The 20820-nt window shown below is 43.8% G+C and overlaps 1 protein-coding gene across 2 annotated transcripts in view; it reads right to left on the bottom strand.

Moving 5' to 3' along the window:
• CCDC191 (coiled-coil domain containing 191) overlaps positions 1-20820 on the bottom strand; it is a 139920-nt gene that overhangs the window by 32038 nt on the left and 87062 nt on the right. For both annotated transcript variants that reach the window (XM_033942416.1, XM_033942417.1), the window contains exons 10-12: positions 18089-18594; positions 7862-7956; positions 1576-1658 (exon numbers count right to left, since the gene is read on the bottom strand). In XM_033942416.1, coding sequence (XP_033798307.1) covers positions 1576-1658; positions 7862-7956; positions 18089-18594 — 684 coding nt within the window. The remainder of the gene's footprint in view (positions 1-1575; positions 1659-7861; positions 7957-18088; positions 18595-20820) is intronic.

Raw genomic sequence — 20820 nt, 5'->3', positions numbered from 1 at the left:
CACATCAGTTCCGTTGTAAAAACTTGTTTCTTCAAACTACGTATCATTCGTTCCCTCAGATCTATTTTAACTAACGACTCGATTAACATACTAATTCATTCCCTAGTCATCTCACACTTAGACTACAGTAATTCTCTTCTCAATGGACTCCCCCAAAAAGAACTACGACGGCTCCAACTTGTTCAAAATACTGCTATTAAACTCATTTACAATGTCGGCAAGTTCGAACATGTCACTCCTCTTTTCAAAGAGGCTCATTGGCTCCCCGTCTCTCATCGGATACGTTATAAAATTATATTACTTACTTTTAAAATCAAATATTCACACCTACCTCTATTTCTTGATAAACTTTTAATCCCCCAAAGTTCTCCTCGTTCCTTAAGATCATCCGATCAAAAACTCCTCTTCATTCCCTCTCTAAAAGAATCCTTTTACACCAGGAATACTAACTTCGCCATAACTGCACCCACATTATGGAACTCTCTCCCCCAATTTCTTCGGGACGAAATTCAATTACCAAAATTTAAGACTATTCTTAAAACTTATCTATTTAAAGATGCCTACGCCAATTCTTAATCTTCTCCTCGTCCATTCGTTGATTTCTTTTTCAATCTAATTATCATCCTCAGAGCATATCACTCATACCAGGCACCCCCGCCCCCCATGTTATATCCCTTCCCTCTATCTCATTTCTCCTAAGACTATGTAACTTTTTCCTAACCCACCCATTTACCCTCACTGTCAGGTCTGTCTATACGTCTTATATGTTTCTATTTTTCTCACTACTCTCTCTAAACACAATCAAATATATCTTGCTTTCCTATTTAAATTTTATTGTTAACCGGTCAGATATTTGTTTTATGATCGGGGTATAAAAAACCAATAAACTTGAAACTTGAACTTGAAACTTGGTACCCCAAAGGCTCAAAGTAATATTTACTATTTAGGTTTTTTGCCAGGTAATAGTGACCTGGATTGGCCACTGGATGGGCTACTGGGCTAAATGAACCATTGGTCTGGCCCAGTAAGGCTATTCTTATACCTACTTGTTCAATACCTGTCCTGCAGACACAGGAAAGGAAAGTTTTTTAAAAAATTCTTAAAACTACATTATTTTTAGAAGCTTATCCATAAAGCTGAAATGTTGAATACTGGTTTCAACATGAACTGTACTGTGAAGATCTATTTAAGATGCAATTGTTCATCTGTAACCCAAGATGTTTGTAAAAGTATTGTTTGTTATATTTTATGTGAGTTATTATTGTAATGCCGCCTAGATATAGGTGATTGATAAATTTTTTTAAAAAGGCCATATCCAGGTTTCCAAGTTTTATTTACATTTGATATACCACATTGGTAATAACATCTATGTGTTTTACATATTAAAATGCCAGTTAATGGCACCATCTGGTTAGCTGAATGTCAGATAATAGGACTTTTCCCTATTTACGTTACTTTGAATTACTCTCTTCTGACTCTCAGGTAAAGCACTCCAAACCATCTTTGATATTTTTTCATTAAGATTTGACAATGGCCTTTCAACAGCGATGCAATCTTGACTTCCTTTCTACCTACCAGTTTTTCTTCCTCCCGTTTTCTCTTTAGCTCCTCCAGCTCCTTTTTCCGCTCTGCTCGCTGGGCTGCTCTCTCCTCCATAGCTATATGCAAAGCAAAAAGAGGATAAGATAGATATGCATGTCCCAGTTAAACACTGCTAAACTGAGTTCCATGTTGTAGCATGGGAGATGGATTATTTAGGTCAGTACTTCTCAATCCTTTTCTTGAGGCAAAGTTAGCCAGTCATGTTTTCAGGATTACCACAATGAATATACATCAGATATATTTGCATACATTAAAAATGCCCAGTATGCAAATTTCTTGCATATTCATTGTGACAATCTTGAAAAACAAATGGATGGGTATGCCAATGTCGCTGGAAATTTTGGGCAAAGATGGACAGAGCACATTTGAATTTGTTGCCACTCTACATATTTACAGCACAGTTACTTACCAGTAACAGGTGTTATCCAGGGAAAACAGACAGATATTCTCACATCATCCACAGAGCTTGTAACGGGCAGTAGTGCTAAAGTGTACTGTCACTTTAAACAATTTTTAAGTCTCAAATCTGCTCATACAGCACATGTACTGGTGTCTTTCCAGCTGATGTCAGTTCAAAGGGCCATCAGTTCAGTAAAAAAAGCTAAGAAGCCAATTAGGGGAGGTAGACGGGTTGACTTCATGTAGTTAATAAATTTTGCAAAACTGCTTGGCTGAATCAGCTATCTCGTCTGGAATGATTCTCTAAGCAGTAGTGAGATGTGAAGGTATGACTTGAGGACCAAGTGGCTACCTTACATATGTCCTCAATGGGAGTATAACAGAGATTAGCTGCTGAAGTCACCATTTCTCTAACATTATGTGCTGTGGCACAACCCAGCCCGAGTATAGCAGCCCAGCCCGAGTATAGCAAAAAGAGATATAGTCTGTGAGCCATCTGAAGAGCTCCAAGTCTGTAAGAATCAAATGACAAGAACAGCTGAGTGGATTTTCTCTGAGGTTTTGTGTGATCCAAGTACAGTATTCCTCCGATATTCACGGGGGTTCCGTTCCAGAAACCCCTGCGAATGTTGAAAAACCGCAAATACACTTTTTAGCAGGGGAGACAGGAGAGGGCAGCCGGAGAGGAAAGAGAGGGCAGCCAGAGTGCTGGCGAGTGAAGGAAATCACTCGTGGTATGCTCCAACTGCCTCTTCCTGTACTAAAGTTGGGTCTCACCAATCAGGAACTGTTTTGACACGCAGCTCCTGATTGGTGAGGCCCGACATTAGTACAGGAAGAGGCGGTCGGAGCATACCGTGAGTGATTTCCTTCACACGCTGGCGCTCCAGCTGCCCTCTCCTGCCTCTCCGGCTGCCCTCTCCTGCCTGGTCATTCGTGGTTGGAAAATACTGCGAATGACCGGGACCATGAATCACGGACCGCAAATTCACAGGAGAGCACTGTAATAGGAAAGAGCATGTTTACAGTCTAATTTGTGGAGTGCAGACTTCCCAGGGTGAGGATGTGGTCTTGGAAAGAAGGCAGGAAAAATTGGTTCAGAAAATATTCCAAGACAATCTTCAGGAGGAACTTGGGATGAGTGTGAAGAATCATTCTATCATGGTAGAACGTTGTTTATGGTGGGTTTGACACTAGTGCTTGAAGTTCACTGATTCAACGTGCAGACATAATGCAGATTAAGAATACTACTTTCCAAATCAGATGTTTGAGAGATGAAGGCACAAGTAGTTCAAAGGTTGGCTTCATTAATGTAGAAAGCACAACATTAAGGGGCTGATTCTATAAATGGGCGTTCTGATTATACACTGCAGGCGTTTGTCATGGTTCAGGGAATTACAGCGGGACATTTAAGCTCACAGGCATGGTTTCATCCAGAAGTGGCTTTGGGTGAGCTTAAGTGGCCCAAGGTATCTGCCTAGGGTCACGACAGAAGCCTAAAATATAGGCTAGCAAAATGCTGGCCTACATTTCAAATAGACACAGCCGCTGAGCTGATTGTGGCAAGTGAATTCCCCTGCCGCAATCAGCTGAGTGGCTGTGGCAGGGACCCCCCCCACAGTGAAGACCCCCAGCAGGAATGATGCCCACTCCCTCCTGTTGGAACCACTGACCCCTCCCCCCCAAGAAGTCCCCTGGCCAGAGGGATGCCCACTCCCTCCTGCTGCCACCACTCGGAAGTTCCCAACCCACACTCCCCCAAACCTATGGTCCCCCTCTGCATCTCTAAATCCCCCTGACACCCCCCCAGTACGTATGTAGTAGAAAGTCCAGTTGGAGGGATGTTTATACCCTCTGGCCGGCCCGCCATTCCAAAATGATGGGCCTTCCCCTTCCAGGTACACTCTGGGATGCACTGAGGAGGGGCTTAAGGCCCTGACTGGCTCAGATACCTAAGACCCCCTCCCATAGGAAGGGTCTTAGGCACCTGGGCCAATCAGAGTCTTAGGCCTCCTTCCCAGAGCATTGGTTTTCTGGAGGCTTCAATGATGAACTGATATTGAAGCAGATAGGGTAACCACTCATTGAGCAGAGAAACCATGCTGTGAGATTCAAGGAGCAGAGATTGAGATAAAAAAGGAACCCTTCATTCTGAGTGATCAAGGTTGGAAAAATTGAAGTGTGATGGGTTTCCAGACACTAAGATGAAAAAGAAGAGGGAAACATAGTTGTCTCAGCCATCCAGGTGCTGTGAGGATCATGGTATCCAGTTTTTGGCAAAGTTTGAACAATGTTTTCGCTATGAAAGGAATTGGCAGGAAAGCATATAGAAACCTGTCAGTCCAGTCCAGAAGGAAGGTCATCGGACTCCAAATGATTGGGAGTGTATATTCTGAAACAGAGTACTGGAAGTCTGTGATTATGAGGAGAAGCAAAAAGATCTATTTCCAGAGTTCCCCACTTGGCAAATATATGGCGTAACACAGTTGAGATGAGAGACCAATTATGAGGTTGTAGGAATCTGCTCAGCTTGTCTGCTACAATGTTTTGTTTTCCTGCTAGATAAACTGCTTTTAGGAATATGTTGCAGGGAATTACACAGGACCAGATCTTTATCACTTCTTGACAAAAGAGGTGAGATCCTGTTCCCCCATTTGTTGATGTAGTACATGGCTACTTGATTGTCTGTTTGAATAAGTACTACTTGATTGAGAAGGTGATCTTGGAATGTACAAAGGGTGTTGTGGATTGCTTGCAACTCAAGAAGATTGATGAGAAGAGATTTCTCTTGAAGATTACAAGAGTCTTGATTATGGAGGCTATCGACATGGACTCCCCACCCAAACATGGAAGCATCCATTGTCAATATTCTCTGATGAGGCAGAATGTGCAAAAAAAAGGCCTCTCAAGAGACTGATCAGTTGTAACCACCATTTAAGGGATTGACGGAGTGAAGAGGTCACTTGTAGCTTCTGGGATAATGGCTATGAGACTTGAGACCATTGAGTCAATAGTTCCCATTGAGGTTCCCTGAGATGTAGATGGGCAAAAGGAGTTACATGAACTGTTGATGCCATGTGACCCAGAAGACGCATCATTTGATGTGCTATGATGATGTGGAGAGCTGACACCTTGTGGCAGATTTGAATCAGGGTGTCTAGCCTCTGCTGTGAAAAAAATGCTTGAGCTTGTATTGTGTCCAGAAGGGCTCCAATAAACTTCAGAGTTTGTGTTGGTTGGAGAAGGGATGTCTGGTAATTGATTGCAAATTGCATGAGCTCTACAAGTCATATTGATGATTCAATCACTAGTTGAGCTGCTTGAGGTATCTGGGCCTTGATCAACCAGTCACCAGGTAAGGGAACGCATGAAAGCTATGAGAGCCAAGTGTTGCAGCCACTACAACTAAACATTTTGTGAACATCCTGGGTGCTGAAGCCAGGCCAAATGGAAGCACCTTGTATTGGAAGTGGTGTGTGCCTACTCAAAAGTAAAGACATTTCCTGTGGGTTGGGAGGATGGGAATATGTGTAGGCCTCTTTAAGATCTAGAGAGCAAAGCCAGTTATTTTTGCCCAACAGTGGTAATAAGGTTCCCAGTGAAATCATTCAGAATGTTTCCTTCAAGTATTTGAGAGCATGGAGGTCCAGAATTAGATGGAGGCCTCCAGTCTTTTTCAGCATGAGGAAATATGTGGAGTAGAATCTTTTGCTCCTCTCTCATAGAGGGACTGGTTCTATTGCATTGAGATGGAGAAGGGCTGAGAGCTCTTGGTGAAGAAAATTTGTCTGTTGGGAGTTGAAAACAGACTTTCTTGGAGGATGGTTTGGAGGTGTGTTCCAGAGATAAAGGACAATCCAAAGGACCTAGCTGTCTGATGTAATGAGGGCCCAACATTGATAGAAGTGAGTGAGACAACCCCCGATGGGAAGTGACTGGGAAAGAGGCTGTAATACACTAGCTAAGCCCTCCAGTAGCAAGTCAAAAAGACCGCTGAGTCTTTTACTGCAGTTGGGTTTGGGACTTTTGAGGCCTTTGCTGCCTAGGTCATCTTTGTGCTGGAGGTCTGGACAAGTAATAATTCACACCATAACAAAAGGGAGCCAGTGAGGAGTGCTGCCACACCAATTAAGCAGATTTGGATGGTGTTCTGAGGTCCCTTGGTGTGAATGAATGATTCATATGCCAGAAGTACACATCGCTAATGATTGGTAAGGTAGATGATGGCACATATCTTCTTCGAGAATAATAATAAGAGCACTTAGGATTGTAAAAGTGTTTATGGTGGGATTGAACATAAGAATAGCCTTACTGGGTCAGACCGATGGTCCATTAAGCCCAGTAGCCCATTCTCACGGTGGCCAATCCAGGTCACTAGAACCTGGCCAAAGCTCAAGGATTAGCAATATTCCATGCTACTGATCCAGGGCAAGCAGTGGCTTCTCCCATGCAGTTCTGGTCGCCAGTGGCGTAGTAAGGGGAGTGCGAGGGATGTGGTCCACCCCAGGTGCAGTCTTCCTAAGGGTGTGGTGGTACCCCTCCTCCTCTCCAACCCCCCACTCACTTGCTCGCTTGCCCGCCTGCTCCCTGGTCCTCTCCTTGCAGCGTGTACTCCCCTTGCCTTCCCCCTGTACCTTTTTGGCACTCTCTTCCGGGACCCGCAAGGAAGCTGACACTGATGTGGGCAGCATGCTGCTTATGCTGGAGAAGTTAGAAAAGGAAAGGGGGCATGTGCGGGGGAGGGGCGCCATTCACCTTACTATGCTACTGCTGGTCGCCATATCTCAATAAAGATATAGCGGATTTAGAAAAGGTACAGAGAAGGGCGTTAAAAATGATATAACAGATCGAATGACTTCCCTATGAGGAAAGGCTAAAGTGGCTGGGGTTCTTCAGCTTGGAGAAGAGATGGCTCAGGGTTGATATGATAGAGGTCTATAAAATAATGAGTGGAGTGGAAAGGGTAGAGGTGAATTGCTTGTTCACTCTTTCCAAAAATTCTAGGACTAGGGGACATGTGATGAAGCTACTAAGTAATAGATTGAAAACAAACCAGAGAAAATATTTCTTCACACAATATGGATGTAAACTCTGGAATTCATTGCCGGAGAATGTGGTGAAATTGGTTAGCTTAGCGGGGTTTAAAAAGGTTTGGATAATTTCCTTAAAGATAAGTCTATAAGCCATTATTGAGATGGCTTGGCGAAATCCACTGCTTATTCCTAGGATAAGCAGCATAAAATTTGTTTTGCTACTTGGGATCTAACTAGGTGCTTAGGACCTGGGTTGGCCACTGTTGGAAACAGGATACTGGGCTTGATGGACCTTTGGGCTGTCTCAGTATGGCAATTCTTATATTCTTACCCAACCCTGGCTAACGCATATTGATATGTACTGTTAGTTAATAAGTCCCACTGAGATCAATGGAGTCTGTAGATGCACTTCATGGTGCATCATCATTTTGGTAAATATTGTCCAAAGTGAGCTAACAACTTCACATAGGCTGCCCTGAAATCCAGAAAAATCCATCCTACACTAAAAATATTTCAAAGTTGTCAGAATTCCAGAGGCAAAATCATCAGCATGTCAGAAGTACCGTGATGACATTTTGTGCAAAATGTCACTTTGTTGCATCTGCTGTGAAAAAGTCTCTTCTGCCACATGCAAGTAAATTTGGATTGACTGGCAGATTCAACCTTGTGGGATGGCTTGGAGACACTACATAGTAACAAGCAATCTTGACTTATAGTACTGGTAAAAGGACACTGAATCTCACTCCTATCACACGCTGCCATCCTTAATTCCCAAGCACCAGTAGTTATAGGTGAACTGCCTTCCTCCATCACAAGCAGGACTGTACCTTTCAGAATAGGATGAGGTGAAGCTAGTTGGCTAGGAATCCTCCTGGAAGTATCAGCTTGGCTGCTATCCAACCCAAGGGAAGGAACAGATGAACTGTGAACACAAAAATATCCAAAGAAATTACAACTGTATAGTTCACATAATTATAAGGTGATCTTGTTATCTGGAACTAAGCCACACAGTTCAAAGATGCATAATTGTTCCAAGTTCTTCAGTATTTTGAACTCCTACATTTGATGTCTGTAACAGTTATCTGTAACTCATTTGGACTTCCAGAAAAATTAGAATCAGTTTCAACAAATGTTATGGCATCATGAATCTTTCTATGCCCAGTTTTATCTTTTCACCTTCCATCACAATACAGTGGTGCCTCACACAACGAACTTAATTCGTTCCAGGAGCAAGTTTGTTATGCGAAAAGTTCGTTATGTGAAACGCGTTTTCCCATAACAATACATGTTAAAAAAAATTATTTGTTCTGCAGCATAAAATATGCTAAGATGACATAAAAAAAGATAAATTTGTCAAAATGGTGAAAATGGTGGTCTTGCTGAGGCCAAACTCTTTGACGAGGTCACACTGTTTTACCCCACATTCACTCCTTCTAATTATTTCCCGTTTCATTTCAACAGAAATCACCTTCCTGCTTTTTTTAGAAGCCATGATATATAAAAAATATTGAGTTTATCTTAAAAAGACGACTGCCGTGATACGTGCGTGCGTGCGTGATTTAATTCGTAATGAAGAACGATTGCTGCGATACGTGCTTAAGTTAAGCGCAGTGACTAACGACTGCCTGCAGTGCCTGCGCGGAAGGATGCAATACATCGGCAGCGATCGTGGAAGCTCGGGCGACTTCGTTGTGTGAAACGAAGTTCGTTGTATGAATCATGAAATGAAGTTCGTTGTGTGCAGCGTTCGCTGTGCGAGGCGTTCTTTATGCGAGGCACCACTGTAAATCCTCAGTAGAGGGCTACAAACTGTGGTTCCATCCTGAAACCCTATTATATATTGGCTGGGATTGCCTCCTCTTTGGGGCTGTGAACACTACCTCCATAACATCCCAAGTCCCTGCCCAAACAATGAGAATAAGCTGATTCTAAGACTAAATACTGCATTTCCCACATTATTGTGCACATAACTGACTGAAGGCCTCTGAGCTGCCATTACAACCACCAACTTTATTAAAAGAAAACTTTCAAGCAGACCTCAGTATTCTGTCTGTCTGCATATTATACCTTATAAGTTCAAAAAGGAAGCTCTTTCACACAATGCAATTATTACAAAAGTGCCAGCAATAAATTAGGGAGAATGAGATCATATCCAGTACCCTCATATATGTGTGAACAGAAGTAAAATTTCCAAAAGGAAGATTAAGAACTGCCACTGGAAATATATTCCAGTGTCCACATCTTTATATAGCACAACTCAGCATGTCATTGTGGAAGAAACTTTCCTCCCTCCCCCTCATACTGGCTAGAACTATAGAGTACTTGCTTCGTCCCCTACTCATGACAAGAAATCCGAAGGGGGAGGGACTGGATGTTCCAGTACTTACAGGTAACTAAGGGATCAAATCTGATGCTGAATGTCAAGTTCATTCTTATCATGGTACAGCTTAAGCAACACAGAATCGTTTGGAGACATTAACCTGATTACCACTAGAAGAATTCTGTACAATAGTGCAATGCAGAATTTGTGCAGAATTCTGCATTTACTAAGAAGAATCCTGTGCATGCAGATGTGGCACACAGAAATAGAGACTCTCCTGTATCACCCTCTTCTGTAGTGATCGCATGACAAATGTTGGTGGTGAATGAATGTACATTAGACTGAATTAGACTCTGCTATCCTGGGCTCAACTGCTAATTTGAATTGTACAGTTGTACGGCATCTGCATGGTTCATATCAATGGTGTAGGAACAGGTGGGCCTGGGCCCATTCAGCAGCGGTGCACCCTTGAAAGTGCTTATGTGGGGGGCGCAAGCTAGGCTCCAACGGTCCTACATTTCCCTCCTTTGCTTTAGTGGGTCCCCAGCAGCGATTCCCACAACCTGCTGCTAATAACCTGGAAGCTTTCCCTCTGTCACAACTTTTTCTTTCTGCCTAGGCAAGACTCGACAGAGGGGAAGCTTCCAGAACAGTGGCAGTCTGCATGTGGGAATTGCTGCTGGGAGGAGCCTATAGAGCAGGGGTAGGGAACTCCGGTCCTCGAGAGCCGTATTCCAGTCGGGTTTTCAGGATTTCCCCAATGAATATGCATGAGATCTATTTGCATGCACTGCTTTCAATGCATATTCATTGGGGAAATCCTGAAACCCCGACTAGAATACAGCTCTCGAGGACCGGAGTTCCCTACCCCTGCTATAGAGGGAGGAGTCTAAGGCCCTGATTGGATCAGATACCTAAGACCCCTCCCCATGGTACTAGAGTTGATGGGGGGGCCGCTTGCATATTTCCCCTCTTCTGCCTTTCTTCCAAAGTATACAGATTGAGATCTTTAAGTCTGTTCCCATACACCTTATGATGAAGACTACATACCATTTTAGTATACTTCCTCTGGACTGACTCCATCCTTTTTATATCTTTTTGAAAATGCGGCCTCCAGAATTGTACACAATATTCTAAATGAGGCCTTACCAAAGTCTTATACAGGGGCATCAATACCTCCTTTTTCCTACTGGTCATACGTCTCCCTATGCAACCTAGCATCCTTCTAGCTTTCGCCATCATCTTTTCAACCTGTTTGGCTACCTTAAGATCATCCCATACAATCACACCCAAGTCCCACTCTTCTGTCATGCACATAAGTTTTTCACCCCCTAAACTGTACCGTTCCCTTGGATTTTTGCAGCCCAAATGCAGGACCTTGCATTTCTTAGCATTAAATTTTAGCTGTCAAATTTCAGACCATTCTTCAAGCTTCGCCAGGTCTTTCTTCATGTTATTCACACCCATCCGGCTACTCTATTGAAGATTTTGGTATCATCAGCAATATCGATTATAAAAATGTTAAAAAGAACAGGCCCAAGAACAGAACTTTGAGACACACCACTGGTAACATCCCTTTCCGCAGAGCCATCTCCATTGATCACTACCTTCTGTCGCCTTCCACTCAACCAATTCTTGACCCAGCCCGCCACTTTGGGACTCATACCTTTATTTTAGCTAGCTCCTCATGAACACAACTCTCTGAAAATCGATCAGGGTTTATTACTCCTCCATCCCTATTCACGTTTGTCTTTTGTGGTCCCGCTCCCAGCGCTTCAGCCATGAACACAGAACAGAAATATTTGTTAAGCAATTCGGCCTTTTCTTTATCAGTATCTACATATTTCTCCCCTTCACTTTTGAGTCTCACAGTGCCACTTTTACACTTCTTCCTATCACTAATATAACTAAAAAATGTCTTGTCTCCCTGTTTTACCGTGTCAGCTAATTTTTCTTCCATTTGCATCTTTGCTTTCCTGACTTCATGACCAGTCCCTCTTAACTTTTCCAGATATTTTCGCCTGTCTTCCTCTTTCTGTGATCTTTTGTAGTTTATGAAAGCTAACCTTTTATTCCTTACCTTCTCAGCTATTACTTTTGAGAACCAAAGCGGCCTTCTTTTCCTCTTACTTTTACTTACTTGCCTCACAAAAGGGTTTGTTGCCCTTACAATCACTCCTTTCAGTTTTGCCCACTGTATTTCCACTCTTTCCAGATGTTCCCATCCAGACAATAATTCCTTAACGTAAACCCCCATTAAAGTTAGTTTTTTTTAAGTATACAACCTTTGCTTTTGAATGAGCCCTCTCTATACTCATCTTAATAGTAAACCATACCATGCAGTGCACATCTCTTCCGACCTCGGGCCGCGTGGGAGCCCTGCTCCGCCCCCCGAAACCCCAGCGTTTTGCCTGCCTTACTCTAAAAGCAGCTCCTCTGCCACCGGGAGCTGCCTGCACATCTCTTCCGACCTCGGGCCGCGTGGGAGCCCTGCTCCGCCCCCCGAAACCCCAGCGTTTTGCCTGCCTTACTCTAAAAGCAGCTCCTCTGCCACCGGGAGCTGCCTGCACATCTCTTCCGACCTCGGGCCGCGTGGGAGCCCTGCTCCGCCCCCCGAAACCCCAGCGTTTTGCCTGCCTTACTCTAAAAGCAGCTCCTCTGCCACCGGGAGCTGCCTGCACATCTCTTCCGACCTCGGGCCGCGTGGGAGCCCTGCTCCGCCCCCCGAAACCCCAGCGTTTTGCCTGCCTTACTCTAAAAGCAGCTCCTCTGCCACCGGGAGCTGCCTGCACATCTCTTCCGACCTCGGGCCGCGTGGGAGCCCTGCTCCGCCCCCCGAAACCCCAGCGTTTTGCCTGCCTTACTCTAAAAGCAGCTCCTCTGCCACCGGGAGCTGCCTGCACATCTCTTCCGACCTCGGGCCGCGTGGGAGCCCTGCTCCGCCCCCCGAAACCCCAGCGCTTTGCCTGCCTTCCTCTGTTTGGTTTTTACTTTAATTACACTCTCGGGCAGCTCCATTGAATCCGGAGCTACCCCATCACTGTCCGACCCTCCGGCTGCAGGGACGAAGCTTCAGGACGCGTGGGAGTCCAGCTCCGCCCCCCGAAACCCCCTGCAACCAATCTCTCTCCAGCGCTACTCTACAGGGCAGCACCATCGATACCGGGAGCTGCCCCAACGCGAGACTCGTCCCTCAGATGCAGGGAGAGAACCTCGGGCCGCGTGGGAGCCCAGCTCCGTCACCCGAGGCCTCCTGCGGCTTAACCTTTGTTTGGTTTTTACATTAATTACTTTGTTTGGTTTTTACGTTAATTACTTTGTTTGGTTTTTACATTAATTACTTTGTTTGGTTTTTACGTTAATTACACTCTCGGGCAGCTCCATTGAATCCGGAGCTACCCCATCACTGTCCGACCCTCCGGCTGCAGGGACGAAGCTTCGGGACGCGTGGGAGTCCAGCTCCGCCTCCCGAAACCCCCTGCAACCAAGCTCTCTCCAGCGCTACTCTACAGGGCAGCACCATCGATACCGGGAGCTGCCCCAACGCGAGACTCGTCCCTCAGCTGCAGAGAGAGAACCTCGGGCCGCGTGGGAGTCCAGCTCCGTCACCCAAGGCCACCTGCAGCTCAAACTTCTTGATCTTATTCCTATCAAGTCTCACCACACTTGTCAAGTTTCATCCTACCCTAGTCCACAATCACTACTCAACCCTGACTCTGTACACTGTTTAAATCCACCAAGGATTACCTGTTTTTCTTCAACTGTTTCTCCGCCCCCCCCCCCCCCCGATCCAGCAGGAGGACATTTAACCACAGCGCACAGCACCAACACGAGCCAGCCAGATCGGGCCGGCGTGGGAGCCCTGCTCCGCCCCCCCTGATCCAGCAGGAGGACATTTTACCTTAAAAAAGCCAGCGCACAACACCAACTCGAGCCAGCCAGATCGGGCCGGTGTGGGAGCCCTGCTCCGCCCCCCCAATCCAGCCGGAGAACATATTACATTTAAAAACGACCCAGCGCACCACTTCACAGAAGCCAGCCAGATCGGGCCAGCGTGGGAGCCCTGCTCCGCCCCCCCGAACCAGACATCAAAAATGAAGCTCTCCCTGCACACACACACACTAGCCACCCTTTTGATAATCCTCCTCATTTCTAGTTGGAAAGCAGCAGCAAACAACTTACCCACCACTACCACAACCTCCAGTACAACCAACTTCCAACTTCCCAACAGAAGAATACTCACATCAAGAAACTCGAACCACCACGCCAGCACTCAACACTCCATCACTGTTACCTGGAGAAGAAGATCAACACTTCCGAAAACAAAATCTCATCCATCTCCCACAACACTCATATACCCGGAAACAACTCACACTCCCCAGACTGACACGACCTCCCTTACATGTGCCTATGTTAACATCAGAGCACTAGGACCCAAAACAGAAAACATAAAAAATTGGATAAAAACAGAAAAACTTGACTGCCTATTCCTCACTGAAACCTGGTTAACCTCAGACACAGACCCTAGAATAAAAGAAGTATGCCCGCCAGGATACAAAATAACAGTAACCTGCAGAGAGAAAAAAAGAGGAGGAGGACTAGCAATAATATTCAAGAACTCCCTAACTCTAAACATACTTGAGAAAACATCCACTCCACAAATGGATTTCCTAGCGTGTCAACTCACAAACCCAACACTAAAAAACTCTCTAAACTGCTTGCTTTGCTACATAACACCAGGAAACTGGACCACAGTGAGACCTGAATTTGAAAACTTCATCTACCAAAACTCACTAACAGCTGAATATAACCTCATCCTAGGAGACCTTAACCTACACCTAGAAGACACAACCTCCACACCAGCAAATAACTGTCTATCCTTCCTCAATGCCTTATCCTTCCAGATCCTAAACCCACAAACCACTCATGAAAAAGGTCATCAACTGGACATTGCTGCATTCATGTCTCACCAACCATCCAATCCAGCAATCCAAACTCCTAACGGAACATGGTCCCCATCCCTATGGTCAGACCACTACATTTATAACTTCAACATCAATTGGACCAAGACCAAACACACACCTCAATCAAAAAAAACCACATATACCTCACGCAAACATATCGACCCAACCATTTTCTGGTCAAAGGTAGACGAAACTATCCAAGACTGCGACCCAAAAAACTTCATCTCCCACTGGAAAAATGTATCCACCAACATCCTTGATGATCTGGCACCCCTACAAACCAAAACCAGAACCAGAAGGAAATCAGACCAATGGTTTGATAATGAATTACTCCAACTCAAAAGACAGTGTAGAAGATTAGAAAGAAAATGGAGAAAAAAGAACCAAGATCAAACAAAAACCGATTGGAAAAAAATCAACAAACAATACAAAAATCTACTAAAAGATAAGAGGAAAAGCTACTATACTAATCTCATAGGCACGGAAACCCAAGATTCCAAAAAAATATTCCAAATCCTGAAAGAATTAACAGACACCAAACCATACACTACCTCCTCGAACACACCTCCACCATCACCCACCCTCTTAGCAGAACACTTCAAGAACAAAATCACCAACACCAGAGCCACACTCATCCTAAACCCATCCCATCAAAATCCAATCACAATCCACCCTACAGGAAAAGAGGCAATCGCAGCAGACAGAATTTGGACTCAATTCCCTAACATACAATGGTCAGAATTCAACAAATGCTACAAAAAATACAGCCATGCCTCCTGTGACCTCAACCATTGCCCCTCATATCTCCTTACCACCTCTAGTGTAAAATTCCGCACCATAACTCTACAATGGATCCAATTCACGCTCACAGAAGGCACATTCCCTGCTGACCTCAGCGAAATTGTCATCACCCCAATCCAAAAAGACCCAAAAGCACCACAAAACCTCCCATCTAACTTTAGACCTATAGCCTCAATTCCGCTATATGTCAAAATTATAGAAGGCCTAGTAGCCAAACTACTCACCAATTACATAGAGGACCATAACCTACTCCACCCCATGCAATCAGGCTTCAGAACAAACTTCAGCACAGAGACACTACTAGGCTCCCTTATGGATACCGTCAGACAACAACTTAGTACAGGGAAAAAAATGCTACTCATACAACTGGACCTATCGGCGGCATTCGACCTAGTAGACCACAACATCCTTCTACAGATCTTAGATGCAATAGGCATCTCAGATAAAGTATACTCCTGGTTTGAAGGATTCCTAAAACTCAGAACCTACAGTGTAAAATCAAACAAAGAAAAGTCAGAATCCTGGTCAAACCCCTGCGGCGTACCACAAGGATCTCCACTATCCCCCACCCTCTTCAATCTCTACACTGCTTCTCTAGGAACGCATCTGGATAATCTAGGCATAACCTCCTATAGTTATGCGGATGACATCACCATCCTCGTCCCATATGACCATTCTAAACCTACCATGACAGACAAACTTCACCAAACACTTGAAGCAGTCACAACCTGGATGAAAAATCACAAACTTAAACTCAACCAAGACAAAACCAAATTCATCCTCCTAGAAAATGACAAGATCCAAACCACAACCAACCTAGACATAAACGCAACCAAATATCCCATCCAAACCACCATAAAACTACTAGGCATGACCATAGACAGATGCTGCACAATGCAACCGCAAATAAACAAAACAATTCAAAAATCTTTCGCAATCATGAGAAACCTGAGACAAGTCCGAAAATTCTTTGAAAGAACACAATTCCAACTTATAGTACAATCACTAATACTAGGTATATTGGACTACTGTAACATACTCTTCCTTCCATGTCCTGCAACTACGATAAAACAACTCCAAACAATCCAAAATACAGCTTTGAGACTCATCTTCTCATTGAAAAAACATGACCACATCACTGAAGCCTTCATCAACTCACACTGGCTCCCAATCCAAGAAAGAATCCATTTCAAATTCTACTGCATATTATTTAAAACCCTACACGGAGACAGCCCATCATACCTGAACAATCGCCTCATCCAAGCACCCAGTACCAGACACAGAAAAACGCACTCCCCATTCATACCCCCCCCAATCAAAGAAGTAAAAAGAACAAAACTACACGACGGCCTCCTAGCCACTCAAGCCGCAAGACTGGACAACCAGATCTCCAACCTTCTGATGACCACCCCAGACTATAAGACATTCAGAAAAGAAATAAAAACCACACTTTTCAAAAAATTCCTGAAACAGCAATAACAACACGACCTCTAAATGCCCTTAAGATCTACAACTTACCTCTCTAGATAATCATTGTAATTCTGTCCTTTTTAAATTAACCTTTTGTAATCCGCCTTGAACCGCAAGGTAATGGCGGAATAGAAACCCCTAATGTAATGTAATGTAATGTAATGATCACTGGATTCCAGATGATCACCCCTGTAACATCAGAAACACTTTCCCCATTTGTAAGCACTAAGTCTAGCATGATCCCATCCCGTGTGGGTTTCATTACCAACTGCTGGAACAGTTCTCCTTGTAGAGAATCCAGAATCTCCTTACTTCTAGAAGACCCCACAATAGGGTTACCCCAATCAACATCCGGCATGTTAAAATCACCAATTAGCAAGACTTCCCCTTTTTTAGATATATTCTGAATGTCTATTAAATCTCTATCTACTTCTTCTAAAAAAAAAAAAAAAATATATATATATATATACAGTCAAACCTCGGTTTACAAGTGCCGCAGTTTGCGAGTGTTTTGCAAAATGAGCAAAACATTTGCAAAATCTGCGCCTTGGAAACCGAGCTTGACTCAATTTACGAGCGCCCCCCCCAAGATCCAGCATCCCCCCCCGATCTGGAATCCCCCCACCACTTGTGTTGCCCCCCCCACCATGATCTGGCACCCCCCACTCACCCACCCACCCACCCAAACACATTCTCTTACCCCTATCTGGCACCGGCACCAGCACCAATGCACAGGACATGTCGGTGCTGGTGCCCGAAGATCTTCCCTCTTCCTTGTGCTGGGCCTTGAGCATCTGCGCATGCTCAAGGCCTGCTAGTTCTCAGTCTCTCCGAGATTCTCGGAGATAGCGAGAACTAGAAGGCCTTGAGCATGCGCAGATGCTCAAGGCCCAGCACAAGGAAGAGGGAAGATCTTCGGGCACCGGCATGTCCTGTGTGTTGGTGCTGGTGCCGGTGTCAGATAGGGGTAAGAGAATGTGTTTGGGTGGGTGGCTGAGCGGGGAGGGATGTCGGATCACGGGGGGGGGGGAGGGGGGATAAGGTGGAGCAGCGCTGGTGGCCTCGGGGAGGGGGGGAGTAAGATAGAACAGCGCCGGTTGCCATGGGAAGGGAGGGAGGAGGTGGAACGAATCAAGCGAGTTTCCCTTACATCCTATGGGGAAACTCGCTTTGATATACGAGTAAATTGGTTTACGAGCATGCTTCTGGAATTAATTATGCTCATAAACCAAGGTTCCACTGTATATAAAAACTCATTTACTGCTATAGAGCTTCTTATTTGTGCCACTATCTGTTCAGAAAAAAGGAGTCAGAATGTACATTATACCTAAAATAGCAATCTGGCCAAATCTTTTTACCTCCTAGAAATTAGACCTACCAATTTGGAAACCTTGTGCTATTACTATTAGATTTTTGATATACTGCCTTTCTGTATCCTTTTCTTGCTATTAGTGTGAGATGATTAATTGATCAAAGAACATGGAAGTCACGTTATTTACCTTAAAGGTATCTTGCTCTTTAAACTTGATGGGTCCTCTTGCGCTCGCTGGCTGCTTTTCTTTACAGGTGCTTTAGATCTTGAAACTTGATTGTTTATCTCTTTGGTGATCGTTGTGGCATATTCCGCCTCCTTCTGTGACATCATCAGCCTTTGGTTCTCTTTCAGTTCCATGATCACTTCACTCTGTTCAAGAAGCTTTTTCCTTTGCTCCTCAATTAGCTGTTGTTGGAAAGCATGGCGGTTCTCATAATGACTCCCATACATGGGGGCTCTCCTTTGAGCAGGACAGACCTGAGTGTTGAGAAGCTGATGAGGAACGTTTAGTTCTTGAGTCGTGCACTGTGCTAGCTCCTCTGGAGTCAGAGCAGCATGCTGAAGTGTGATTTGCCAGGCGTACTTGGGCTTTGTGCGTAAAACAGTACTGCAGTTGTTGATGTCAGACCATTTATTGTCACCTGCAGAAGTGATTTTCTCACTCCTTTCTCTCACTGCAGATTGTTGCTCCTATAAAGGGACAATGTTACCTAATGAAATGCACTTTGCATTAGACAGCTTTACCCTCTTAATATTTCTTACATATGCAAGTACTAAGGGGAAATTCTATAAATGGTGTGCCCTACCGGCGCCTAAGTTAATTGAGAAATGCAGTTTAAAACAGCAAAAAACATTAATGTTAACATGCCTACTGGCGCCTAAATAAAAGGCTCTGAAATTGCGCCTACGTAGGCACTTTACGGAGCTTACCACTATGGATGTGGCTAACATCAGAAGTGGCTTTAGGCGTCGTAAAGTGCCTATGTAGGCATGATGCACAACAAAGACAAGCGCTGTAAATGTAGGCCTGGAAAACCCGGAGGTGCGTTTCTCTATACCGTGCCATTGCATGATTGACACGTGATCGGTGGCTGCTTTTCCGATATTGGCATCATATAGAGAATCCGGACCAAATGGATTAAGGCTGGTATGTCAAACATACTGGCCATGGGGAAGTTCTTTGCAGTCCTTGTTATATCTAATGTGTGCTCTCCTTTTTTTTTTTTTAGTTCAAATTTTTTATTGTAATTTTGAACAACGAAAAAGAAACCAAAATACATCTGGTTAATTGCATAATATAAATTTGGCTCCTAAGGAATTGTAATAAGAAGAACAGGGAGGACGAATATTTTAACTGAGTCCATTGATGAATGTGTGGCTGCCATAATGGCTCATCATTAGTCATGAGAATGACATACATTGAATTAGCGGTTTATTTCCCAAGCTGTGTTAGCTGTCTGACACGGAAATTACTGTGTGCTAATGTCATGGGTTCATGCCAACAGTTAGTCCAATGTGTTCTGGTCAATTACTGTGTGGCAATTGCAAAGTGTTAGCATATTTAGTAAATAGGAACCCAAAAGCCCCTCCCTTGTCATCAACCAATTCACCTGGCAATAGGCAACATGGCAAAAGTTTTGCAAATTTAATTTTCTCTTCCTATTTCTCATTTCAGTGAACTGTAACTGAGTGCTACTAATATATTTCTTTTTCCTTTCAGGAGTTGCATGTAGTCTGGTCTCCAAAACTATATATAGTTCTCAGGAAAAAAAGGATGTAAACTCACTAGGATGATCTGTATTTTATCACAATGCATACTCAAAACATGATCAGATCCTAATTTAAAACCTGATAAGAAATAAAGACGATCCCACTGAATAAATAACTCAGACAAAAATCATATATTCCTGTAACTGTTGCAGTCTCTTACATTACACTTGAAAACTTTTGGCCCATTGTCCATACATGCACGAACAGTTCACTTTAGTTCTTGAAACACTGCAATAGGATTTAGGTCAGCTCTCTGATTTGGAGAATCCAAAACACTAATCATCTTTAGGCATTCTCTAGTTAATCTATTTAAATATATAGGACTGTTTTGCTTTTAGCTCAGCTTCTGCTCATTGAAAACAGGGTTTGATTTTTAACAAAGCATTTGCTACTATGACCAAATGAAAAGTTCAATTTTTGAGCCATCTCTCCAGAGAACGTTATTCTCCGGAGATATGACTCCCACAAGACTTCATTATCCAAGTGTACTTTGGAGAACCTGAGGCAAAGAGCAATGTTCTTTTTAGAGAGCAGTAATTTCATTCTAGATATCCTTCTATGAATATCATTCACATTCATTTTTTTCCTTATGTTGATATATGAACTCTCACATCAGCCAGAGAGAGACCTGCAGATCTTTAGATGTTAGTCTGGAGTTCTTTGTGACTTTGTAAATGATCTTCTGGCTTAAGGTTGGGGGATTTGGCAAGATAATCACTGCCTAGTTGTCACTGTAGTCTTCAACCTGTTCCATTGTTAGACAATGAAGCTCATTAAAAAAAGTCCAAATAACGACATAACAGGGAATTGATATACATGTGACCGCAAAATGTCCAAAGTGTATAAATGACGCATGGCACTGATCACTGAAATCAAGATATGTTCAAAGTGGGTGTACAGACAGAGGAGCCTTCCTTTGCCCAGCACAGCGAGAAGCAAAACAAAAAAGGCAATGTCACAATACAACACAAGGGATTTTATTTAAAGTTCCTATGGGAAGTCCCAACTAAGATCCTGGTTTCGGCAGAACATGGGCTTCCTCAGGGGACATACCAAACTAAAATAAACATATTAAATAAAACAATTATTAAAATGATAAAACATACAGAATATGATAAACAAATCATAAAAGATTAAAATGAACAA

Source organism: Geotrypetes seraphini, chromosome 4 (assembly GCF_902459505.1).
Source record: "Geotrypetes seraphini chromosome 4, aGeoSer1.1, whole genome shotgun sequence".
Taxonomy (NCBI): domain Eukaryota; kingdom Metazoa; phylum Chordata; class Amphibia; order Gymnophiona; family Dermophiidae; genus Geotrypetes; species Geotrypetes seraphini.
This window is presented reverse-complemented; position numbering and strand designations above follow the sequence as displayed.